Source organism: Oreochromis niloticus, linkage group LG3 (assembly GCF_001858045.2).
Source record: "Oreochromis niloticus isolate F11D_XX linkage group LG3, O_niloticus_UMD_NMBU, whole genome shotgun sequence".
NCBI lineage: Eukaryota > Metazoa > Chordata > Actinopteri > Cichliformes > Cichlidae > Oreochromis > Oreochromis niloticus.
Window position 1 is genome coordinate 17171996 of NC_031967.2, and position 26625 is coordinate 17198620.

The following is a 26625-nucleotide window of genomic DNA, read 5'->3' on the forward strand; positions in this document are numbered from 1 at the left end:
AAAAGCAAAAGAAATTAATCGACATGTTAGCTGTTGGGACTGCTGCTTCAGTGCAGCTGCAGCAACAACAACTACTATCAAGCCCTCAAGCCCAGGAGGCTGAGACTGCTAGCACCAGCTGTGGAGAAGTGCAGGAGAAGGGACAGCAGTCCCGAATACAGAGTGACAAACAGATGATGGAAGTGTGGAAAAATATAGATAGTAATTTTTAGGAAGGGAGAGATTCAGTTAAAATAAATGGCTTCTTTGCCCATCAGCCACTGCTTATAGCTTAATTGCCACATGCTGCAGTGCTGTGAAACAAAGATGTCCTAACCCAACAACAACTGTACCAGTGCGATTAAAAAGAAAACCTGTTTCAAATTGTTTCTGTTTTGTTCTGCACTTGTACAGTTTTCTCTAATCTCTCAACACTGTCCTGATATATGCCAATGTTTTTAACTAATCACTCTTTAGAATCACCTTGTTGGTTCCAAAATAATATTTCTACTCCTGTCCAGCTGTGTTATCTTTGGCATTGTTGTACAGTTTAAGCTAAAGACATAGGAATATATTTTTTTGTGAACAAATAATGTTTCTGTGACAGTCTGCTAATAACATAGTGTCAAAAAATGCAGTTGAAAATTGGTTCTTTCTTAAGTTGTCTGTTGTGTGTAGTCATGTCACCAGTTTGACTCTTGAGTTAGGTGGGTTTTTTTACGAGTAATAGGTCAGTGTTAAGTGGCCAGACAAGCAGAACAAAGAAAACTCCTCTGAAAATGGTCACATACAAGGACTGGAATGAATTTGATTGAAAAACCAGACAATGCCCAAAGGAAACCTTTGAAAGACTTTCATTGTTTGTTCAAGATCACTTCAAAAGGTTAAAAGAAAGTCTGTTTCCTTGGAAGCAAAATGGAAGGTAATGAAGGTTATATAATATATTATGGGATTCATAATGATGAAATACATTGACAGCTGGACTGGAATTAATATAGCAGTGTTGGAGACGTACTGATCACCAAAGTGCTTTAAACTACAGGACCCATTTGACCCCATCACACATTCTGTGTGTGGTTGAGTTTTGGGATGTTGTGAGTATTGGTTATTTGTTCTGTGACTCAGTATTGGTAATTCAGTTCTCTTTTGTGGGTCTGGGACCTAAAGCTTTTCTTAGTGTGTTTCCTTTGTGCCTGTGTCATACTTTTTGTAGCACCATTTCAGGTTTTCAGCCTGGTTTATAAATCCCTGGTTATTCGTTCCTCCACCCTGTGTCTCCGTTTACCTTTCTGTCTTTGTGTCAAGTCTGCATTTCTGTTCCCGTGTTCTGTTCCTTTCTGTTTTATTTTGGTGTTTGTTCTTCCCTGTATCATGTGTCTAGCTTAACTTCCTCCCGTTATGTTAGTTATCCACCTGTTTCCCATTCCCTTGTTATCCTGTGTTTGTATATATTATCTCAGTCTTCCCTTGCTCTTTGTTATGTTCTCCCTCATGCTGTGTTTCCTTCTTTTTCTGCTCTCCAGTAAGATTCCTTTTCATGGGATTATTTTTACCTAACCTACATTATGTTTACAAGCATTTTCCAATCTTACTGATCAAAGGTCTTCAACTGCACACACAGTGCTTTTAATGCTACTGTCCAGAAAATGCTACGTCTAGATGAGCAGATTAAAGCAGATTCGAGCAGATTTATCCGGGCTAGTGTGGACGTCCACACTAGCCCGGATAGAAAGAACAATACAGTATCCACATCTGAACCAAAGAGTAAAACAGTGAAATATGGATTATTAAATATTAGGTCTCTCTCCTCCAAGTCTCTGTTAGTACACGACTTAACAATTGATCAACAAATCGATTTACTCTGCCTTACAGAAACCTGGTTGCAGCCGGATGATTATGTTAGTTTAAATGAATCAACACCCCCAAGTCATTCTAACTACCAGAAATCTCAAAGCACAGGCCGAGGGGGCGGTGTGGCAGCAATTTTTCACATCGTCCACCCCAGCTGTAAAACTCAGAAACCAGTCTTACTTGTTATCATCTATCGTCCACCTGGGCCTTACACAGAGTTTCTCTCTGATTTCTCAGACTTTTTATCTGATTTAGTGCTCAGCTCAGATAAAATAATTATTGTGAGTGATTTTAACATCCATGTAGATGCTAAAAATGACAGCCTCAACATGGCATTTAATCTGTTATTAGACTCAATTGGCTTCTCTCAAAATGTAAAAGAACCCACCCACCACTTTAATCACAGTCTAGATCTTGTTTTAACATATGGCATAGAAACTGAACATTTAACAGTGTTTCCTGAAAATCCTCTGCTGTCTGATCATTTCCTGATAACATTTACATTTACAATAATTGATTACACAGCAGTGGAGAGTAGACTTTATCACAGTAGATGTCTTTCTGAAAGCGCTGTAACTCAGTTTAAGAATATAATCCACCCACTGTTATCATCTTCAATGCCCTGTACCAACATAGAGCAGAGCAGCTATCTGAACGCTACTCCAACAGAGGTCGATTATCTTGTTAATAATTTTACCTCCTCACTACGTACGACTCTGGATACTGTAGCTCCGGTGAAAACTAAGGCCTCAAATCAGAAGTACCTGACTCCGTGGTATAATTCTCAAACACGTAGCCTAAAGCAGATTATTCGTAAACTGGAGAGGAAATGGCGTGTCACAAAAAAGATTAGAAGATCATCATTTAGCCTGGAGAAATAGTTTGCTGATTTATAAGAAAGCCCTCCGCAAAGCCAGAACATCTTACTATTCGTCACTGATTGAAGAAAATAAGAACAACCCCAGGTTTCTCTTCAGCACTGTAGCCAGGCTGACAAACAGTCAGAGCTCTACTGAGCCAACCATCCCTTTAACGTTAACTAGCAATGACTTCATGAACTTCTTCACAAATAAAATTCTTATCATTAGAGAAAAAATTACCAATAATTATCCCACAGATGTAATCTTATCTACAGCTACTTTTAGTACCATTGATGTTAAGTTAGACTCTTTTTCTCCAATTGATCTTTCTGAGTTAACTTCAATAATTAATTCCTCCAAACCATCAACGTGTCTTTTAGACCCCATTCCTACAAAACTGCTCAAAGAAGTCCTGCCATTAATTAATTCTTCAATCTTAAATATGATCAACCTATCTCTAATAATCGGCTATGTACCACAGGCCTTCAAGGTGGCTGTAGTTAAACCTTTACTCAAAAAGCCATCTCTAGACCCAGCTGTCTTAGCTAATTATAGGCCAATCTCCAACCTTCCTTTCATATCTAAAATCCTTGAAAGAGTAGTTGTCAAACAGCTAACAGATCATCTGCAGATGATCTTCTTATGGCCTCTGACAGTGGACTCATCTCTGTGCTTGTCCTGCTAGACCTTAGTGCTGTGTTCGATACTGTTGACCATAATATCCTATTAGAGCGATTAGAACATGCTGTAAGTATTACAGGTACTGCACTGCAGTGGTTTGTATCATATCTATCTAATAGACTCCAATTTATACATGTAAATGGAGAGTCCTCTTCACACACTAAGGTCAGTTATGGAGTTCCACAGGGTTCAGTGCTAGGACCAATTCTGTTTACATTATACATACTTCCCTTAGGCAGCATCATTAGAAGACAGCATAAATTTTTCACTGCTATGCAGATGACACGCAACTCTATCTATCCATGAAGCCAGGTAAAACACACCAATTAGTTAAACTGCAGGAATGTCTTAAAGACATAAAGACCTGGATGGCCGCTAACTTTCTGCTTCTTAATTCAGATAAAACTGAGGTTATTGTATTCGGCCCTGAAAGTCTTAGAAATATGGTATCTAACCAGATTCTTACTCTGGATGGCATTACCTTGGCCTCCAGTAACGCTGTGAGGAACTTTGGAGTCATTTTTGACCAGGATATATCCTTCAACGCACATATTAAACAAATATGTAAGACTGCTTTCTTCCATTTGCGCAACATCTCTAAAATTAGAAATATCCTGTCTCAGAGTGATGCTGAAAAACTAGTTCATGGATTCATTACTTCCAGGCTGGACTACTGTAATTCATTATTATCAGGATGTCCTAAAAACTCCCTGAAAAGCCTTCAGCTAATCCAAAATGCTGCAGCAAGAGTACTGACAGGGACTAGAAAGAGAGAGCATATTTCTCCTGTTTTGGCTTCCCTTCATTGGCTTCCTGTTAAATCCAGAATTGAATTCAAAATCCTGCTCCTCACATACAAGGTCTTAAATAATCAGGCCCCATCTTTTCTTAATGACCTTGTAGTACCATATCACCCTATTAGAGCACTTCGCTCTCGCTCTGCAGGCTTACTTGTTGTTCCTAGAGTATTTAAAAGTAGAATGGGAGGCAGAGCCTTCAGTTTTCAGGCCCCTCTTCTGTGGAACCAGCTTCCAGTTTGGATTTGGGAGACAGACACTATCTCTACTTTCAAGATTAGGCTTAAAACTTTCCTTTTTGCTAAAGCATATAGTTAGGGCTGGACCAGGTGACCCTGAATCCTCCCTTAGTTATGCTGCAATAGACGTAGGCTGCCAGGGATTCCCATGATGCATTGAGTTTTTCCTTTCCAGTCACCTTTCTCATTCACTATGTGTTAATAGACCTCTGCATTGAATCATATCTGTTATTAATCTCTGTCTCTCTTCCACAGCATGTCTTTATCCTGTTTTCCTTCTCTCACCCCAACAGGTCACGGCAGATGGCCCCGCCCCTCCCTGAGCCTGGTTCTGTCGGAGGTTTCTTCGTCGGAGGTTAAAAGGGAGTTTTTCCTTCCCACTGTCGCCAAAGTCCTTGCTCATAGAGGGTCATATGATTGTTGGGTTTTTCTCTGTACCTATGAAGTGCCTTGAGGCGACTTTTGTTGTGATTTGGCGCTATATAAATAAAATTGAATTGAATTGAATAGATTTGAAAACGGCGTTTTCGTCTGAAAACGCTCCGCGTCCACACTATCATTTTCAGTCGTTTTCACAGAGTTGTGCGTCCACATTGAAACGGCCGAAAACGCTTACGTTCTAGAACTGCGCATGTGTGAAACGCAAGATGATTCGACCTGCCTCATTTCTGTCTGCCGTTTATTTACTTTCCTGCTCTTTGAAACATTGCGGCAAAATGTCGAGGAAAGCACCGAGTTTTTTAAATAACCTAACAATGAGGTGGAGTTGTTGCTGCGAGTAACACAAAAGTACAAATTTGCAAAAGCGAGTGAGAATTAAAGAATTTGAAGAAAAGCTATCTGGAGCATATACATATCTCTTTAATAGGGCTGTCAAGATTGAGAGCAAACAAAACAACTGCTGTATAATGGCCTCCGCTATCTTAGTTTAATTGGTCACATGACTGCATCACATGACTAAAATGTGTCATCGTTTTCGAAAAGGCTCAGGGTTCACTGACCACACTGTCCAAACAGCATTTTCAAATGTATCCGCTTTGGACGGCGTTTTCTAAACGCTGCGTTTTGCTTGACTGAAAACGCCGTCTCAATGTGGACGGGAGGCCAAAACGGAGAGAAAAAGATGCGTTTTCAAACGAAAACGTATTAGTGTGGACATGGCCTAAGACTATTGTGCAGAGCTTTGTTGCAATAGATACTCAGGCATCTGCTTTATACATAACAGATGTGTAGTTTTCTCCCTGTATTTTATATTGAACCTTTTTGTGCTTTTCGAATGTCATAGTTTTCCTTGTGTTTGTAAAATCCATTGATAGATCCCGTTGAGCTGTCCATGTTTGGGACAGCTCAACTGTCATATGTTTCCAACATCATCTTGTTCACGTGAGCACCCTTTGCTACAAGACTGATAAACTGCATATGAATTTATCGACCTGACAACCAGCTTTGTGTGCTCACATAGCCTGACTGGAGATGTTATGAGAAGTGAATCTGTAAATGAAAGATATTCCGGTTGCCCTTGCTTTATGGCACACAGCCTTGGCAAGATAAGATAAGATAAGTTACCCTGGAGTTAAATTTACATATCCATGTGTTTTACCAAAAATTGCACTGTAATTGTATCGTAATAACTTAAAATGGGGAGATTAAGAGATTAATGAGGTGCCTGGGGGATAACAAATTCATCTACACCAGTTCTGCAATGTAAAATACACACTACACTGTACAGAGATCCATAAACTACAATTTGAGGTAATACACACAGAGTGAAGTGACTCTTTTAAATTAACTGGTTGAGGTCAAACCCAACACACTCGCCCCAATCAGGATATCAGTCAACCACCTGCTTGAGCTCCACCTTCACCCCTTTATACTGAAACACAACACACCAAAAATAGAATAGAATAAAGAAATGTTGAACTTGTGTGAACACAAGACAATACATGGAAATTCCATGTATCTAATGCTAGGGCGATTACGCCCTTGGTCACGGGCCATACTATAAACCTGCTTCAGATATCTTAGAAATAATATCTTAATTAATATACTAAAAAATCCCTAGCTAACATTAATCTACTTATAGTCTAATGCCAACTAGTCTAACAGTCCTATAAGATTCATTAATTTATGAGTATAAACTACAAAACTGTGCTTATAATAATTAGATATCCAGTTTTTCATGCTATTTTTCTTGAGGCAGTATGAAGTGCATGAAGACCCCATGTGCTGCAAGTATTCCTCTGACTGGCTCACAACATCGTTTTAAAACTCGTGGTGATCGGGCGTTTCAGACTGTGGCACCACGGTTGTGGAATTCTCTCCCACTGTCTCTTCGCTGCACGGACTCCATTGATTCTTTTAAGAAACAGCTGAAGACATTTTTATTTAGAAAAGCATTTGATTAATTTCCTCTTATGCTGTTTTTATAGTTTTATTGTTTTACATTGTTTTATTTACTGTTATATTGTTTTTATATTCCCATTTCCTGTGTTGTAAAGCACTTTGTGATTTTTATCTGTGAAAAGCGCTATATAAATAAATTTTGCTTACTTACTTACTTACAACATCACACTGAGAAAATGATAACAAACTATAATGTCACAATGACTGCTAACTGCTAAGATGTTCGTCAGTATAGAAAGTTTTCCTTACCTTTTCTCTGCTTCTCCGAGTTATGAGTAAAATGAGAGCAAGTCCAACCTATGACCGTAAATTGTGACGGGAGTGGTCAAGTGTGGGTTGAAGGCTCTGTTTACTTTCTGTTTTCAAAGAAACCACCTCTCTGACAGAGAAAGATGAACATTTACACACGCTTCCATTCCAGGTTAGATAAGAATAGATGAAACACTCAAGGCCAAAAAAGTTCAGTTCCAATAAAACGAGAGTTAAAAGTGAGAGTTACCGACCGTGTCGAGTTTAATGCAGTTTACAGTGCATCCTTTATTATTACTTTATGAAAATCACCTTGCTGTGAACTTTTTGACTTGTGCTCTGAGTGTTGTAATGAGAGGAAGCCTGTCTGTATATCTGACTTTATAGCATCACACTAGAAAGAAAACATCAGGCAAAAGCGCTTTGGACTGTAACAGAGGGTTTATGGTCATGCACCTCTATAAAAGCAGTAGCGGAGCATTCAGATGTTTGTTAACACAATGTCACAATTTTCCCCGGAGTGGATGTCCCAAACAATTCACCCCAAGGACAGACTGTGCAACGCTCAGAGAAACTGCAAAAAACACAAGAGATAAAAGTTGCAAAGTTCCATGTAAACAAACCACAGCAAAACGTCCTTTCAACATGAAGCATTGCTGTAGATTAAAGAATTAAAATGTTTTAAAACAGCTCAGCCAGAAAGTTCAGCAACTTTTTAATTTGCTCAAATCCCTCAGTCGTCATTGGTCTCTTCAGGCCCATGGCTAGTTTGGTCGGTAAACATCACAAACCAATTCAAATTTATTTTACTAACACGTTAAATGTAAATGAATGACTGCAGTACAGCGGAATTTAGAGATGCTTCCTCTTTGTCTCAATGAAACCACGGAAACAAGGTCTGAATACAACAGCTGGATGTAATTTGATTTAGATCATGTAAGTGGGTGCCAAATATTTCTTCTTTGATCTTGACCCTGAAGACAATGGATTCATCAGAACCAGAATATAAAGGGGATTTGAGCCCTTTTAGGAGAGTTGAGGAGTTATTGTAATACTTAATATATCAATTAAAGGTCTGTGTAATGTCTGTACGACAGCCTGTCAGCTCAGTAGATCAAAAAGCATAATACGATTAGCTATGAAAGGTCATGGTGTGTAGTAGCATTGCTAATTGGTGAGGGGTTTCCAACACAGAGGTGAGAGAAGTAAGGAGTGTCTCACGTTGCATATAAACTCTTCCCTCATTTCACTGCCAGTGAAGTTCCTTCAAAATTACTGGCTGAAGGTCAAAATGTCCCATTTTCTTAATTTAAGTAATTTGTTAAATTAATCATGCAAGCCTCGACACATAATTACAGTGTAAAAGTTGAATTTAATAATATCTGGTCACATGAAATTTACTTGATTGCTATACATTCAGCTATAAGTAAGTTTATAGTTTCCATAAGTTTAAGTTTCCATAAGTTTAAGCCTTTGAATGAATAAACCTTTAATTTTACATTTTTCAGTTGCATTTGTGTCATCATGTTTACAGGGGGTGAAAAATCTGTTCTTGTAAAAGTGTAAAGGGACAGACTCATGTTTGCCAAAAGACTTTTTATTTATTTTAAAGTGTTTAAGACAGCCATTAAATGAATACTAATATCTGAGTGCTGGGTGTTTAAATAATCTATTTCTTTTTTCCTATACACCAAATCCTTTGGATATCTTAGTATAAGAAAAAGGGTCAGTTTAAACACCAAATCTCAGTTTAACATATGTGCCTAAAGGTTTACATAATACAAGGATTTATAGATTGTATCCGCTGTCTCTATGATTAAAAGTAGACTTTAAAAAAATGATAGGTTTAATGCAGCCCGGACAGAGAACATAACAAGAGTTGCATAAATGTGGAGGCTGTGCTAACATCTGTACTGATATAGAGGGCAGTGTTGGGCTGTAAGGTTTTTTAAATGTGAACCATTAAAAATGAAGGATATAACTCACATCACTCATGCATCCACTGTTTTTATATTTCCACTGTTTTCTGGCTATTAAACAGAGGAAAATGTTGCTCCTTGTTTTGGTCACAGTAGCGGTTTTCAGGTCATCGAGGTGAGGTTATACGGGTCCCTGGGTGTGTCCCGGAGATTCCCAGGAAATGTAAAGTGATAAACGTGGTGATGTCTGGTGAGATCAGGTCAAACTCATCACTTAAGAAAGAGCTTCTCACAATAGTACACTGAGCTAGTACTGTTATTTGGATCCCTGCATACCTATTCTTATTACTTGTTACATGAAATGAGCTCTGCAAACAATGAATGACAGTGAGCTAGGCTAATAAAACACTACAGGTTAGTTTACACTAAAGGTTAGTTTACAGCTCTCAAAATTCAACTGAGGTCACAATGCTATGAGATGAGTGTTATATGGAGATAAAACAGAAGTGAATAGAAACATGCGACTTTGAATCCACAGCAAAAATGGTTACAGCACGGCTTGTGTGGTGATCACAGTCGAGGTGGCGGGCTGCAGGCTTTCTCTGATCTTCATCTCGCGATGCATCTGGCACCAGACGCACGAGTAACACCAACATATCTTGCAGCAGTCATCGATGAACGAGCCCTGCAGGATGGAGAAGAGGAAGCAGCAAGAGTTATCGGGGTTTAATTTGTAGCTGTCGTGATTGTACCTGTTCACGCTGCTTCTTATTGAACTGAACTCAAACTAACATGACTAGAAAGAGAAACAGGGAGGAGCAATTTTTCCAAATCAAATCCTTGCGCAACTCAAAACAACCCCTCCATTTCCTGAAAACTTTATCTGTCTGTAGCCAGTTTCCTTGCTGTTAAGGATCAGGATGCCAGTGAAGGACCACACACAAGCAGGATTTACAGAGGTTTCCTTTCCTTCAGTGAGACACAGGAAAATAACAGTAAATACAGCAACTGGATGGAGTCTGATTTAGAGTAATTTCAATGGGCTCTGCGTTGGTCTATTTCTACCTGCTCAAAGCTCCTCTATATTCACTAACTGTCAACTGTTAAATGTTGGTGAACAGGGCTGATGAAAGCAGTGAGAGTAACATGAACATTAAAAAAAAAGCTGGGTGGCAAAACATCTGTCAGAGTTAGAGATTTAAATAGCTTTCCATTTCCTCCTCCTCTAATTTGGTTGTCAGGCACTTCTCCATGCTTCCCTCTCTCTCTCTCTCTGTGTTTATGAATAAAAATTAGTTTATGCCAGATGCCCTTCCTGATGGAACCCTAATGGGATTTTTGTCTCCTTCCAGGATTGAGCTTGTGCTTGTTAGCTGAATGTGTAACCCACAACTATAGCTTTTAACTCTACTCTACCCTGTCTTTAACATACTGTCAAAAAGCCAACATGGTGATGAACATAAAGCTAAAGCTGATTCATCAAACCAATGGGTGACATCATAGCGACATCACAGTGGCAACAGCCACAGGGTGAGTCGCCTGGTTCCAGAAACAGAAAACATAAATCAACAGGAAGTCATGTGACTGTGAAGACAGTCTATAGTTAATAATTTGCATTTTATGTGATGTTTGTTGAATAATCGGTTGAGTAAGTTGAGAAATACAATGCACTAAATATCTAATAATCACATCAAAAATGAGAGATTTGGATGGAGGGCAGCCGACAGATGAGACACCAAAAGAGGATGAAAGGTGAGGAAGAGGTGATGTGGCACAATAAAAGCAAAAGTTATGAGACCAGGGCTGGTAAAGTGCTGTCAGCATGCTGTCTCACAAATAAACATTTAATCAAGGTGTTTTTTGTTTTTTTTAAAGGTTTGGGTCTTAAAAAAAGTTAAGAACAAACTTTATTTCAGTATTGTTATGTGAATTCAGCCATTAGGTACCGCACAATGTTTGTCATTTTATATTAATTTCACTCTAAAATATAGGTCCTCAAATGTTTCAGAATCCTAGCAACACGCCTGCTGCCCTCCATCTCTAACGCAGCCTTACAGGGATGTCGTGGCTCTCTCTGATGGACTGACGGAGTAAGCAGGAAACCACGCCGCAAACATCCAGGAGTGGCATTGCACAGCACCATCCATGTTTACTGGCTGTCTCACACTGCATGCAGGGGAAACACCAAAAGCCGCAGCAACCTTGAAACAGAACAGAAAAAGAGGAAATGGAAAATAAAAAAAGGGAATGACGGGAATAGGGAATAATCTTGCCAGTATGTAATCCTCATACATTTCACTAGGTTTCAGGTAGCTTTCTGGGTTTTTAAACACTTCTGCTTATTGTCACTTCTGTCTTCTTGTTTCCTGAGCGTGTTTCTCTGTTCTTCTTCTCATGATCTGGTGATGTTTGGTTTGGTCATTTCATTGCAAGGGTCATTCGTTACCCCGGAATATTCAGCTGCTGTTGGTTCAAATAATAACTTGCCAGTGGATCTCTGGGAGGAAGCCAGAGTAACAACAGGAAACCAGGCAGGAGAACATGCAACAGTGCTAAGCACTCCAACAGAGTGCTGCATTTAAGTTCCTGTGCCAATTAGAGAATCTCAGATTTCTGTAGAAAAGCATAATATGATCAAAAACTCCTTAATGCTACTGACTGGACAATCTGAGGAGACAGTTGATGCAGAATTGACTGCTGAGCGTTCACTTACAGCTGTTCATATCAACACAGCAGTCACAGAGGTCGGTGCTCCACTGCCCAGGGTTCTGATTGGTGGTGATTGTCACCACCTGGTTGGTCTGCTGGTGGCCAGCCATGCCTGGAGGAAACAGACACAGCGTGAAGTGTGACAGAGGTTATTGCTGCTACGCATGGAGAAATCCAAGGGTAGAATTTGAGAAAGGTAACAGGCTGGTTTGTTACGTATATATCAGGATGTTTCCAGATCCATTTAAATCACTACAAATAGCTGGAGTGAGATGTGCAAAGGATTTGCGTGCAGTGCACTCTTCTGTCCTCTGGACCCCATGCCAACAACCATCCTCAAATCATGCCTATGCACTTTGTGTACCATCATGGTGGAGATCATCTGAAACCGGCAGGGCCCTGTACTATGAAGTACAGTTCGGCATACCCAGAGTATCTTTCTGTTATCTGCATCCCTTTACCCTGACACAGGCGATTAGGATCAGGTGAGCTTTGTCACACAAAGCTGGTTATCAACTTGCTATCCAACTGACGCAACTGAGAAACTTTACAACATTCCAGGCTCCCAACAGAGGTCCATGGGATTTTTCAGGAAAGGTGACACCATTTTCTGGAGAATTCATTGGTCGGTAGGCAGTGATGTCATACCTGTTCATCTCTATATTACAATGGCAAAACACAGATTTGGAGTTACCCAGATGGACCTTACTGCTTCCTAGTACAGGCCCCTGCTACCCTCAGTCCTCAAAACACCTGCTGTTTCATCCAATCTCAAAAATAAAAAAAACTAGTGTGGGCTCAGATGACCTCAATAACTTCTGCCCGATCCTGGAGAGAGCAGTCACAAACTTTTTGGCAAATCTGACTTCAGCGCACATCACAGCATGAAAACTTCCACATTAGCATCCTAATACTTCTGGACATTTCAGCAGCTTTGACACAGACTCCACTCCAGATTCTGGACATAACTCTCAAATTCTGCAGCTGAAATCTTCACTCATGCTTAATTATCTCCCGCCTGGACTATGGTAACAGTATCCCATTTGTTCTGCATCTCAAATCTCTGGACATGCTGCAGTATGTTCAGAAGTCAGCCATCGGTTCTTATATGCAGTAAGTCCTAGCAACACATCACCCCCACCCTTATGCACCTCCACGGGCTCAAGTCCTGATCTCCGGTGAGATCCTCCTCCTCACCTACAAATCCCTACGTGCTTCTGCTCACCAGTACTTATTATTTTCAGAAACAGAGTGCATTTCACGAAAATTTCACAGATATCATGATAACTACATTATTTATTGGTGTCCCTTCACGATCTGGTTTGACTTCTGATGAGCCTCAACACCTGACAGGTTAAAAGCAGTATGGGGCAGGAGGTAGGCTACCATCAGTCCTACAGTATGTCCTCCACTCTTGTGGAGGCCTGTCTGTGAGGCAAATGGCAAGAATATGTGAACTAAAGATCACAGTGTGACGAGAAATGAGGGTTGAAATGAGAGGAGATTTCAGACTGTCCAAATTTATTTGCATTATACATTTATTTGCATATTAAATGTGAACAGTTCATTAGTGGCCAAGCTCATGACCACTACGGACTGTTTTGTACATTTATGATTTATTCAAACAATCAAAACATGCGTGAGAGATACGCATTAACAAATAAAGGCGGGGGGCAGAATTCATTTTTGTGTCCTTGATTAAGATAAGAAAGGCATTTCTGGCCGCTCCCTTATTTCCTACGAACACAGAGTTTACATGAGATGCCCCTTCCCTCAACCCAGACTTGAAACCAGCATTATGTGTACACTAGCTTCTGACCCAGCTTGATCTGGAACACCAAAAAAACCAAACATCAAAAATTAGTGTCAAGCAAGACAAATCAATAGATTTGATAGGATAGATGGACTATATGACAAACTATGGTTAAACCAGGCTGGAAAAAAACATTGAGGCTGGATGTCTTGTCCCCTCAAAAGCTTTACATGTTAATCACCACACAGAAATACTAAGCTGTTCATCAATATGAAAAGTTAGTCTTACCGTTTCTCTGATTCTCTGAGCGTTGAAAAAAAATTAGATGAAGTTGAGAAATCCCAGCATTAAACTGGAAATGAGGGAGGAGGGTGTGGACACACTAGCCTCTAGGGGTGGGGCCAGAAGCAGGACGTGGGGATGGGGGGTGAGGGTACTAGCTCCTGCCATGAAATATGATTATCCTCCTACTGTCCCCTGACTAAAGCCATTGGACGGTCCATTCATTTTCTTCCACTTATCTATTTTGCAGCCATGACTGGAGTGTATCTCAGCTGCTATAGGACCAGAGGCAGGGTACAGCCCATGGACAGGCTAACACAGAGAGCCCTGTGATAGACTGTGATGCAGTAAACAGAGAACCCCCTCCACAGACATGAGGAGAGATGTAAACTGCACTCAGAAAGGCCCCAAAGGGCCCGAGTAATTGAAACCAGGACCTTCTTGCTTTGAGTTAATGGTGCTAACCACACAGCACTGTGCATGAGTACTATTAGTCTCACGGTCCCTAACGCCATTAGATGAGCACATAGACAGGAGCAGCATGGAGTACATTTCCTCAAGCACTTTACTTTGTTGTAATGTACTATTTAAGTATGTTCATGTTATGTTGCTTTCTGCTTTTACTGCACTGTATTCTGGATGCAATTACTGTACTACTGCACCATGCTATTTCTTTTAAAGCTTTGGTTTGCTGACTAGTGGGGTTTACACATTATGGAGTCACCAGCTTAGCAAGTGCAACACACTATCCATATCTAGCGTCAATCATCAATAGCATCGCCGACTTTTTAGTTTTCAGGCATCCTCTTATGTTTGAAATGGTGTATTTTATCATATAAACAATCCCACAGAGCCTCTAGGACTTCGCTGAGCCCTCTGAATTTCCATTCAGTGTTGTGTGGTGGTGTTGGAGATGCATCTCCAACACCACCACACTGAGCACTGGAGCCCCTCAGGGCCGTGTGCTCCGCCCACTGTAGTTCACTCACGACTTTGCAGCAATTCACAGTTCAAATCACATCATCAAGTTCGCCGATGGCATGACAGTGGTGGGTCTCATCAGCAAGACCAATGAGTCAGCATACAGAGAGGCGCAAACGACTGGTGTAGAGTCAACAACCTGTCTCTGAACGTGGACAAAACAAAAGAGATGGTTGTTGACTTCAGGAGAGCAAGGAGAGATCACTGTCCACTTAACACTCCTCTGTGGAGGTCATCAAGAGCACCAAATTCCTTGGTGTTTACCTGGTGGAGAACCTCTCCTGGTCCCTCAACACCACCTTCATAACTAAGAAGGCCCAACAGCATCTCTTCTTCCTGCAAAATCTGAGAAAAGCCCATCCTCTGACACCCATTCTCACCACCTTCCAGGGACTATCGAGAGTATCCTGAGCAGCTGCATCACTGTCTGGTATGGTAAGTACATGGTATCGGATCGCAAGACCCTACAGCTAGATAGTGAGGCTTACAGCTGAGCTGAGCTGTGAGCCTCTCTTACCTCCATCACAGACGTTTCCATACTTCACCCAAATAATAAGAAGACTCTTTTTCTTTTCAGGTAGATGCACAGGAATTCGGACCTCACACCCTCATACCTACACACTGAGTTTCTGTGATGCATTTTTTGTTTTCTCCTTTCAGAAACTATCGCAAATGATCAAACTCACTGGTCGTATTAAAGTTCATTTTTCTTCAGTAAGATTCAATAAGAATAATTCATTACATAGATTGAGTCACTAGTTCTACCAATGTGAAAACAAAGGTGCTATTTTTTTTTCCAAATTTTCATATATTTTTGCAAAAGAAATAATAAAAACTAATAATCCTCTTCCTTGTAAATTACAATTTTTACAGTCTTTGTTGCACACTCTATGTCATGATCTGGGTGTCACGGGCCGCTGAACCCTGACACTCTATCACTTTTAATAAAATTAATAAAATTAAGCCCTAGTATTTATGTTTCTTAACATCTCCACCTGTTCATCATGAGGATGGTTTATTATTTTTTTTTACCAGATTCTGTTAGCATGTCATTTGATGGCTCACCTAATAGCTTTAAGTGAGTCTTTGAACTAAAATGACATTACCACTCCTGATCTAAAGGTTTAATCAATAACATCACATGACCTAATTGAACAAGTGAGAGAGAACATGTGAATGAACGTAAAAATGCCAATGTTCGTAAGCTGATAGATGGTTCAGTGGCTGTTCACAACCATTTAATGACCAAAATAGTTGTCAGTCAAATATTTTGTATTTAAAAAAAACCAGTTTTCATCACTGGGTTTTTCTTCCTTTGTAAGAGACGTTCTGAGCAATTATCTAGTCACTGTGGTGTTTTTTGCCTGGGGAAATTTACCTGTGTACAAATGTATCTTTGTCATCCATATTTCACATACTTTTGCTACAATGTTTCTGTGTTACCACATGCAAACTAGTTATTTTACATTTACACTAGTTGGATGACTGTGTATCATGAATTCTGTGTTTCCCTGTATGGACAGGTGGGGTGTGTCTATGTGTGTGTGTATTAGTTAAATGTTGGGTTTTCTACGCTTCATCTCATTTTTCTTCAAAGTTCACCAAACCAGACACCAGGTAAGAGAGACTTTCTATAAAAATGAACAGCTTGAAAAATTCAGCAATGTTGATGAAGCTTACTGCACTGTTATATCACAGCAGTATTGTTTTTCTCAGTCATTTTCAAGTGAGCTGATGAACCAGTGTACTCAAATGATGCTGAGTAAAACAAGGGGGATTTGTAAAGGTTTTCATATCTTCACAGAATTAGAAAGAAAAATCTGAAGTCTACTTATTATAATTACTCATGGGTCAGTAAAAGAAAGGATGAACATTAGGTAACAAATGTTGTTATACACATCCTTCGATTTTATAGCAAGATATTTAAAAGAGTGAGACTGATGACAGGTTGTAATGAAAGATATGCAAACATTTAAAGTTCAAATAGCTTCTGAAGTCACTCCAAAGCTTTAAAAATAAAAGCACACTCAAACAAATAGTTATGCCTGTAATTATAAATATTTATGATTTAAAATTTTACAGGTACGTTGTCACATAGTTACAGTTTAAAATGTTACATTTAATTTAATCTGCTCAAATGAAATTTACTTGATTGGTTTACTTGATTCAGTTAATATGACGCACATTTTCTTTAATGATTAATTATTTGAATAAATAAACCTCTGAATTTAGAATAGAATAGAATAATCTTTTGATTGTCCCACAAGGGGAAATTTGGGTGTAACAGCAGCAAGAAAGACACATATACAAACAAAGAGTACACAAGACACAGAACAGAAACATACACAATTTTTACATATTTACATCAAGGACAATGGTTACCAAAAACAGAGTACTGTACCGTTATTAAATGAAATTAAAGTAAATTAGATACAGATAAGAGGCAAACCCTGGTTATAGTGTGAATTGGTTGATAAAATAGTGCAAGTTACAGCGCTGATGTAAACATCTGTGTTTGTTGGGAGCAGTTCTGATTGTACAGTCTGACAGCTGCAGGGAGGAAGGTAGGAAGGAACGCTCCTTCATGCATCGAGGATGCAGCAGTCTGTCACTGAAGGAGCTCTGCAGTTCAGCAACATTTACATGCATGGGTGGGAGACTCTGTCCAGATCTTGGCCAGAGTCCTTCTGTCTCCCACCACCTGCACTGGGTCCAGGGTGCATCCCAGAACAGAGCTGGCCTTCCTTATGAGTTTATCCAACCTTTTCCTCTGAGCTGCCGATAAACTGCTGCTCCAACATACAACACTGTAAAAAAATGACAGAGGCCACCACAGAGTCATAGAAGCTCTTTAAAAGCACTCCCTGGACTCCAAATGACCTTATATATTTCAATTGTATTTTGCTCACAATTATTGCTTCATTTTTACAAGTGTAGTTTTTTTATGCTATCATTTTAACTGTTCCTTTAACAAAACTTTGATTGATTGATTGATTGATTGATTGATTGATTGATTGATTGATTGATTGATTGATTGATTGATTGATTGATTGATTGATTGATTGATTGATTGCCCCAGTTATTTAGAAAATGTATCACATGCTAGATTTAGGGCTTAAAAAATACATACAACCATATATTACAATTCCCCCCCATATTTAACAATTATTTATATATTTATACAATCTCAGAATAAAGGTTTTCATACTGGAGCTGATTACGTCATTCTTTGATTATCCCCTCTTAATGAGACTGACGCTGTTACACCCATCTCTTTGTTATAATCGTCCTCAGTCTCTGCCATACATCCAATATCTGATAAAGAAACTCTAAACTGAAGATGTAAAATTGACCTCTTCAGTCTATAAAGTTTCTCTTTGAAAATAATGATTTATCTTCTTCTCCTGTCCTCTCTTTGTTACACCTTTATTTTTCTGTGTGGCACATTAGTGGGTTTTATTTATACAGCAGCTGTTCACTTAGCTCACAGAGACATTTTGTAACACACTACACAGAGACCTTTTGGGAGTTGGGTGATATTAAAGTAAAGTGAGTTGGAGTTCAAATTAGGTGCCAGTTTAAGAAGGTTCACGCTGTCTCCAATTGTGTAGCTAGCTAGACGCTGAAGTACTGAAACTTCAACTATACAGCTGCACCATGGACTCGTCACAGGAATGACAAGAAAAGGTGTGAGCAGGCTGTGGAATATTTTCTTATTACTGAACATCTCCATACTATCACTGAAAGCAGGGCTGCAGCGCATGGTTCAGTCTAGCAGCGTGCATTAACCCGTCTGTTAGATATAGGAGCGCAGCTGAACAGCAGATACTGCACCTGCAGTTATAATACAACAACATATTTTTCAGGTTATTGCAAAACTTTGTTTTTAATCATTTCGTTTGTTTGTTTGTTTTTAAGTTCTACAAAAAGGGTTTGAAGACACAGCAACACAACATCAATTAAAAGCACACAGACTATTACCAGACAATCACATTAAAAGATATATATGAACAACACATTTTGCCATGTACATGTGTGTACGTACATCTGTGTGTAAATTCTTTGCCATTTGTTGGCAAACTTTTTTGTCTGTACTGCACACAGATCATTTCTACATCTGCTTCCAGGTTTTTGTAGTGATTTACGTGAACCAGTTCCAGCCGTAACTCAAGCAGCACGTTGAGAGCAATAATTTTAACCAGTCTGTTACCTTTCTCATATTCTAGCAGTGATTATCTTTATGACAAAATAAACCCTTCACTCTGTGTCTATGTTTCTGCCTTGTTTCTTCCAGGTATAAGTGCAATGGAGTGGAGCACCGGCATCTGTGATTGCTGCACTGATATGAGGGCCTGTAAGTTAATCATTCAAACCCTACAAACAGCAGTTTCTCTATAAATCATCTCCTCAGACTATTTTTGCAATAAGGTAGCAGAGTGTAATGTAATAATATGTAATGAAAAACAAATGTCTCTGTGTATTTTTCAAGGTTGCTATGGATATTGGTGTTTCCCCTGCATGAAGTGTGAGACAGCCAGTAAAAATGGATGGTGCTTCGCACTGCCACTCCTGGACATTTGCTGTGTGGTGTCCTGCTTACTCCGTCAGTCCATCAGGGAGCGCTACAACATTGTTGTAAGTCTGGGTTAGGGATGGAGGGGTGTATGTTAAACATTGTGTGTAACAGATTGATGACCCCACTGGGACATCAAGCCTTAGTTTGTGAACCATTTTAAAGTTTTCACTTTTGTTTTTGGGGTGGAGAAACGGTTCGATGTTAAAACCTCACATTAGCAAAACTGCATCCCTTAATGCAGCTGTCCCCAACCCTCGGACCACTAACCAGTACTGGTCCATGAGTCATTTGGTACCGAGAGTTGATGCTCGGGTGTGAAATTTATGGTTTTCAGGGTTTTTATCGTTTTTATCGTTAACTCTGTTTCCCTGGGTCTTTTCCTGTGTGTTATAAATAAATGTTCTTTTTTGGTACCGGTACTGGTTTTATTTTGTTGTATTTATCCGTGACACCTTAAAGGGCGATCCGAAAAAATATTGTCGGACATAAACCGGTCCATGGTGCAAAAAAGGTTGGGGACCGCTGCCTTAATTTATAGGGATTTCTGTAGGGTTTAATTAGTAAAATGTGCACATTTGCATATTCGAGTTACTGAATCAAGAGATGATGAAGGCTGAAGAATGTAGGGTAGTTGGTGCTGGTGACAGACCTGTGGAGTTCTGCAGATGTCTGGGAGAAAGGGCAGTGGACCTTTTAACCCGAGTGTATGACATAATCTCGGAGGTTATTAAAGGAGTGGAGAAAAAGTGTGCTGGTACTGATTTCCAATAACAAGGGTAAAGAGCTGTAGTAACTACACAGGGATGCATTTAATAATTTACACCATGGAGCCTTGCTCTCAAAAATTTACATAGATGTAACACTCTGTGAAACTGAATTTAAGAAATAAGTGCCTAAGTCTCTGACAGAAGATGGCGCTGCACATGTTTAAGGACTTATTTCTTAATTCCAGCATCACAGAAAGTTTTACATCTACTTAAGTTTTTGATGGAAGGGCTCACTGATGTATTATACTTTATATTTGTATTGTTTCATGTCCTCTTTAAGTACCTGGGGTCAACCATCCAAAGCAACAGACACAGGTGAAAATAAGGGTGCAGCCAGGGTGGGGTGGATGGAGATGAATGTTGACAGAAGGATTGCTGCAAGAGTGAAAATGAAGATTTACAAGATGATAGTTAGACCTGCTGTGGTGGATGGTTTGGAGACAAAACTACTGACAGAAAAACAGAAGGCCGAGCTGAAGATAAGTTAGGTTAAGTCACCTTATCATTCAGTGGCATCAGTAAACTGACATTTTTTAGGGACTAGCTTTGCATCCAAATTAGAAAGAGGAAATGGAAAGTTATCCAAATTTGAATTCTCTTATTTGTCTACATACGGAAGAAAACTGCACCTGCGGCTGCTTGTTTTGAAAAACTCACATATTTGGTTACCCAGCTCTACACGGCATTTTAAAGGGACACAGCTTTACTGTTCACGTTACTCTCACTGCTGTCATCAGCCTGTTTGCAGCTGTAGCAGCTAAATGTTCCTACCAGCATCAGATGTCTGATAGTTAGTGTGGATACAGTGGAGCTTTTAGCAGATAAAGAGAAAGAGGCTGCCGCTTTTGTTTAAATCTTTATTCTTAATAAAACAAATATGAATGTTGTGATGTGAAATTTACTTTCAGTAAATGACAGGAAAACCTCATCTGCATGTTTCTCTTTCTAGTCATGTTGGTTTGAGTTCAGAATAATTAACAATCAGTGTGAACAGTCTTAAACCAACATCTTCAGTTTGCTTTGAAATATAAATCTAATATAATCTGTTTCTTAATGTATTTTTAAAATACAGTGGTTTTTTCATAATATTGTAATTATAATAATCCATAATTATGTGGATATGCATATTAGATGGTTTTTATTAAAATATAAGCCCTGTAGAGAAGCTCATTTGTTTCAGTTCATCAGTTGCCACAGAAGAACAACTGACCACTATGTACATAATAAGCTAATACTACTGTGTGCTATAGACTACAGTGTGAGCTGTACACCTGGTTTCCTTTGCATCAGTCTGCGTCTCCCAATTAATTTGTTTTTCTCCTACAACTCCGCACTGCTCAGGCGGCAAAACAAATGCACGTTTTCTTTGTGAGTTAATTCCCGGCTCATAACCAGCGTGCTCTACTTTCAAGGGCGATCATTGGTTAAATGGTAGTCATGTGACTGATGCAAGCCAGATCCTTTTATTTAGCAAAATTGTGATTAATAGTTAAACATTTTGGTTTAGGGGCACAGGCAGGACTCCACACCGCACATGACTGCATGACAGCTACATTAAATGAAATCACAGTAACTCCTGCTGCTTCATTGCTTCATCCTCTCCCTCTCTCTCTTCTTCCTTTTCTCCATCCTGCAGGGCTCGTTCGTTAATGACGCCAGCAACGTAATTTTCTGTCACCCTTGCGCCTGGTGCCAGATGTATCGTGAGCTGAACATCAGGGAAAACCAGCAGCCTGCTAACTCATCAGTGGTCACCACTCAGGTGGTCCGTGGATAAGATACAACCACTTTTGATCTTCAGAACCTGTTGTGGTTTGGGGTTTTGTTTAGTTTTTTGCATTTTGTAATCATAAAGCACATAAGAAAGGATTAGTTCAGTTTGCCAAAGACAATCAAGTAGCATAGCGTCCTATCTGCTTTCATTTTCAGAGCCCTGCACAGCTCATTACTACAGTGTAGTCATTAGCTCTGACCATCATGAAGTGTGGTTCCGTGTTCCATGTTAGTTTTCTTTCATACAGTTTTAAACACTTAAGCTTTAAAATTTGATTTTTTTTTAAATGTTTCATTGACTTATCAGTGAGTAGGATGTTATCTCAGGGAAGGTTTTAATCTGACTAATAAAATCTCTATGCTTAATAAAACATGATTGCTCTTGTTGTAATTTTTCTTGAGTTTAACCTGTGTTCATATAAAATCTCTTCAATTAAATGAAGGATCGGTTTCTGCTGAAACTTCAGCTTGGCCTACATGAAACTGAAAAACTTAAGAATGAATGTGTTAACCAAGGCACGAATACTAAAATGAATAAAATAAACACACTATTAAGTAATTAATTAAATATCAGTTCATTTCATTGAAAACATCTGATACATTATTAATTTATTTAGTTCCCATTTTAATTAATTATGGACACGTTTAACTAATAATTTAATTGATGTGGTTCATTCATTTTGGCACTTGTAGGCTTCCATACACAAAAAGCTGTTGAGAAATGCACAACATAAATCTATTAAAAATGAAGAATTGCAGCTGGCCAGTTCTGCAAAGCCTTTGATCTGATGGAGAAACACAAATAAAAATTGGTTGGCTTAATAAAACAGCTCGTACAAAGATTGTCAGCCTGTCGATATGACTATAAACACTTTAACCCATAAAATACTGCAGGAAATATCTATCTATCACCTCATGGGGAGATCTGATATTAACCATTCATTTTAGCCCAAGCTACTGAAGGTTAGAAACAAAATAATGGAGAAAGAAAGAAGGTGAGGCTGTGCTAACATCTACTTTACTGTAGAGGGCACTGTTGGGCTGCCCAAAGAAGGTCTTCAGTCATTTGTTTATCTTTTAATGCCACTAGTATATATGTTTTTATGTTGTTATACTTCTAAATGAAAAGGGGGGAGACAAACATATCTGATGCAGCATATTTAAACAGGCGATCCAGAAATGGATGCTGGATACAAACATCCACACATACATGAAGAAACTACAGTAACAGCAGACAATATGCTGAACAAGAACACACCAAGAACCATAAGAAAGAGAAGGAAGGCAATACGTGGGTGACTGTAAAATTATTGCAGGTTACACATGAGCCCAGTCATGGTCTGTTTAATTATAAATGGGCTAAACGTTGCTAAGGCAACCATGATCTAAAACTACTGTGTGGTTTTGGCCACAGAAGAACAGTTTTGATGCAGGTCATTTTGGCTTTTGTATTTAGGGTTTGAGAAAAGGGTGAAAGGTTTGAAGACATGTGTTTTCATACATTTGTATAAAAAAGGTGAAAGAATGCATTAGACAGGTGACTATGAATGCTTTATTTTAGCATAGCTTAAACCCAGTTGGGGGATGCTTGGAAGAAAGTGATGATATTATACGCTATGTGATGATATGTGCTCAATTTTAATGCACTAACAAAGCATTTATGAAAAGTTCAAACACCTTCATAGAAGAATGAATAAAAATGTTCTAAAAGTAAAGCAACTAATGTGGCTGTAATGTATCACCTACACCATGCTAGCACTCGCAAAGAGCTCTGCAATGAAAAAGAAAGCAGATACAACAGGGCTACATTTCTTTGCTTTCATTTCAACCTGCAAAAACAACTAAACGTTTCTTACATGATTTTTAATTGCAAGATTATGACAAATAAGTTTCATTAAGAAAAAGTGACATGCACTTGACACACGAGGTTGATATTCTATCCATGGATGACCTGCGTGGTGACCACCGTTGAGATGGCAGGTGCCTGCCTGGCCCTGATTTTCAGCTCACGATGCATCTGGCACCAAGCACACTCGTAACACCAAAATATTTGACAACAGTCGCCACAGGATGAACCCTGCAGAGGAGGAGAGAAGAAGGAGAGAGGCTCAAGCAGCTGGAGTTAATGTAGTCTCTCTGTAGCTGTCGTGGTTGCAACAGTTTAAAATGTGTTGGATACTACATCAAAAACAGGGCTGTGATATTATCTCACTTTGGGCTTGTTAAGTTTAGCTTTCTTTCTTATTTCCAAAAAAATAGGTTTCACTTTCAATTTTACTGGTTATCCAGCCTTACTGGGATGTTGTAGCGCTCCCTGATGGACTTGCGGAGTAAGTAGGACACCACACAGCAACCGTCCAGGAGAGGCAAGGCGCAGCACCATCCATGTCTACTGACTGTCTCACACTGCATGCAGGGTAAACACCAAAGGCCACAGCAACCTTGAGGGAAGAAAAACTCACAGAGAAGTAAGATATGCTTGAGTTTGTAACAGTTTTCATTAACATCTCCTTTCATGAGCTGCATCTTGTGTTTTATATGCGATTCAAAGTAGCACAGAGTTGATGCAGAAATCACTGCTGTTTGTAAAGTTTGCTGGCTTCACTTACAGGTGCTCATATCAGAGCAGCAATTACAGAGGTTGGTGCTCCATTGCCTGGAGTTTTTATTAGTGGTGGCGACCGTCACTACCTGGATGGGGTGCTGGTAGACAGCGGCCATGGCTGGAAGATAGAAATGAGACAGAATGAAGGGTTATAGTGGTTATAGCTGCTGTGTATGGGGAGATCCAAAGCTAGAATCTGAAAAAGTCAACAGACTGGTGTTAAATATTACTGTCTACAGCGCTGTTTCTGTAACGTGCACAGCACGGTGTTTCCTGGTGCAAGGAACCCTCTGCAAGGATCTTTGCACGCTTTAGACGGCCATTGACTATCTAAAGTCTAGAACCTATGGATATCACCAAATACTGTTCAGAGTCCAGACCTCAACATAAGATCCACTATTTTGGAGTAATTTCTCCATCATACCTGTTTCCATTGATTTTCAGTGCAATTCTTGTGTAACTTGACAGACCTCAGCCTTTTCTGTCTGTTTTGTTTCCTTAAGAACAGCTTCTTAACAGCCTCACTTCCACTCAGACCATTTCTGATGAGGCTTCAGTGAACCGTAGATGGATCAACTGAAGGGCCAGATGCATCTCTGCATACTTGGGTTTAGATCTGACATGTTTTATTAGGCTGTGTAGATATAACACTGGTTCAACCTGCATTTTTTATGCTTAAATGATTCATAGGTCAGTGTGAAGTGGCTTAAAAACAAAAAGCATTCCTCTGAAAATAGTCAGGTACAAGAGATGGACTAAAGATGAGTGGGAAAGCAGCCAAAGAGGACTTTTACTCATATTTCCTCCATAATCAACCATCCTTTGTCTATGTAGTAACTCCAAAACACTATGTAATGCAGAACTTTGCCTTTTTAGTCTTAATGGTCGCACTGTGCCTGCTCAGCTTTCCTCTCATAGTTCAAAGACACAGATTTGAGGTTCACTGTTGATTTTAAATTGACAGTATACAGCCAATAGCACACCTGCAGGTGTGCTTGCAAGGCAGACAAAGCTCCGTGTAATCGTGTTTGAAAGGTGAAGGTGGCCTTCGGTCCAGTTCCTTTGTTATACATTTCACAATGTTCACAGTTTGAGAGTTTAGCTAACTTTGAGTTAATATTAGCATCGGCCCAAACATCAAGAACAGGAGTAGCTTTGTATTTGTATCGAGCCTTAAATTTCACGTGTTATTATTTTCTGACTTCCTAATTTAAATTATTTAATTAACCACAAGAAAACACAAACTTTCACTAGCTCATGGAATAACTAAGATGCTGGCATGTAAAGGTAATTTCAGTGTTATTGCTCTTTGGTCAAGAAGCTGTTTGAATTTTAAAGCTTTTTTGTGTGCATGTCTTTAATTACATACTTCTGCTTTTAAATATCCTAATACAAAATTTAGGGATTTGCGTAAAATTGACCACATACTAATGCAAAGTCATTAAAATATCTTAGTTCTATCCTAAATGCTTATAACCTTCCTGTACTCGCAGTAAAGATCGTTTTTTTAATGTCTACTTTGTTGCTGTTTCACTGATGGAATAAAATGCTGTTGTTGCACATGTAAGCTCACAGCATCTTTCTGTTTTGAGTTTCATTAACTGAAGTTCTACATGTCACCAGCTGAGAAAAATGACACCAAACAGTATCACAAATTCAGAAAGAATGCTGACTGCTTCAAGATGTTTTTCTTACCTGTTCTCTGGTTCTTTGAGCTTTGACAAAAAATCAGAGGAAGTGCTACTTAAAACTAAAACTTGTGAGGGGAGGGGTGTTGTGAGGGAACAAGGCTCTGCACTCTTTTAGTCCTGCAAAGGGTCTGACAGAGAAGATACAAAGTCACAGAATAAACAAGGAGAAAGAAGTCAACTTCCTGAGGAGCAAGGCTTAAAATGGACCTCATCGAGTTTCATGCACATTATTACATTACTCTCTCTCTTATGAAAATCTGACTGGTGCTCTGAGTGGTGTACTAAGACAAGGTGTACATTCCTGTGAAAACCTAAGTGCGCCCTTGCTGCTTCAATAGGAATTATGAGGGTGAGCAGCGGCCAGGTGTTATTAATCAGATGCACTCGATTAACTGGCATGTCGAAAAAAGCAAAAGCACAAAAACAGCTGCAGATTTTAAATCCTGCTGTGTTTGCTGTCTTCATCCTTTCAGAAGTCATGCTGCTACGAGTGTAACAAATGAGCGGTCT

General features: G+C 39.3%; 3 protein-coding genes across 3 annotated transcripts; 1 reads left to right on the top strand and 2 right to left on the bottom strand.

Annotated features, from left to right (window-relative positions):
• Positions 1-8411: 8411 nt before the first annotated feature.
• LOC109199841 (cornifelin homolog B) lies at positions 8412-13860 on the bottom strand. The gene is made up of 4 exons (XM_019355169.2): positions 13729-13860; positions 11692-11799; positions 11034-11179; positions 8412-9663 (listed from the first exon to the last, which is right to left on the bottom strand). The coding sequence occupies exons 2-4, from the start codon at positions 11795-11797 to the stop codon at positions 9526-9528; spliced, it is 390 nt and encodes a 129-aa protein (XP_019210714.1). The 5' UTR covers positions 11798-11799; positions 13729-13860; the 3' UTR covers positions 8412-9525.
• Positions 13861-16233: 2373 nt separating this feature from the next.
• Positions 16234-22167, top strand: LOC102079808 (cornifelin). Its single transcript, XM_005464117.4, has 4 exons — positions 16234-16320; positions 18998-19057; positions 19193-19338; positions 21683-22167. The coding sequence occupies exons 2-4, from the start codon at positions 19009-19011 to the stop codon at positions 21821-21823; spliced, it is 336 nt and encodes a 111-aa protein (XP_005464174.1). The 5' UTR covers positions 16234-16320; positions 18998-19008; the 3' UTR covers positions 21824-22167.
• A 1560-nt stretch (positions 22168-23727) lies between these two features.
• LOC109199836 (cornifelin homolog B-like) lies at positions 23728-26192 on the bottom strand. Its single transcript, XM_019355165.2, has 4 exons — positions 26120-26192; positions 24429-24542; positions 24115-24260; positions 23728-23896 (listed from the first exon to the last, which is right to left on the bottom strand). The coding sequence occupies exons 2-4, from the start codon at positions 24538-24540 to the stop codon at positions 23756-23758; spliced, it is 399 nt and encodes a 132-aa protein (XP_019210710.1). The 5' UTR covers positions 24541-24542; positions 26120-26192; the 3' UTR covers positions 23728-23755.
• Between the last annotated feature and the right edge of the window lie 433 nt (positions 26193-26625).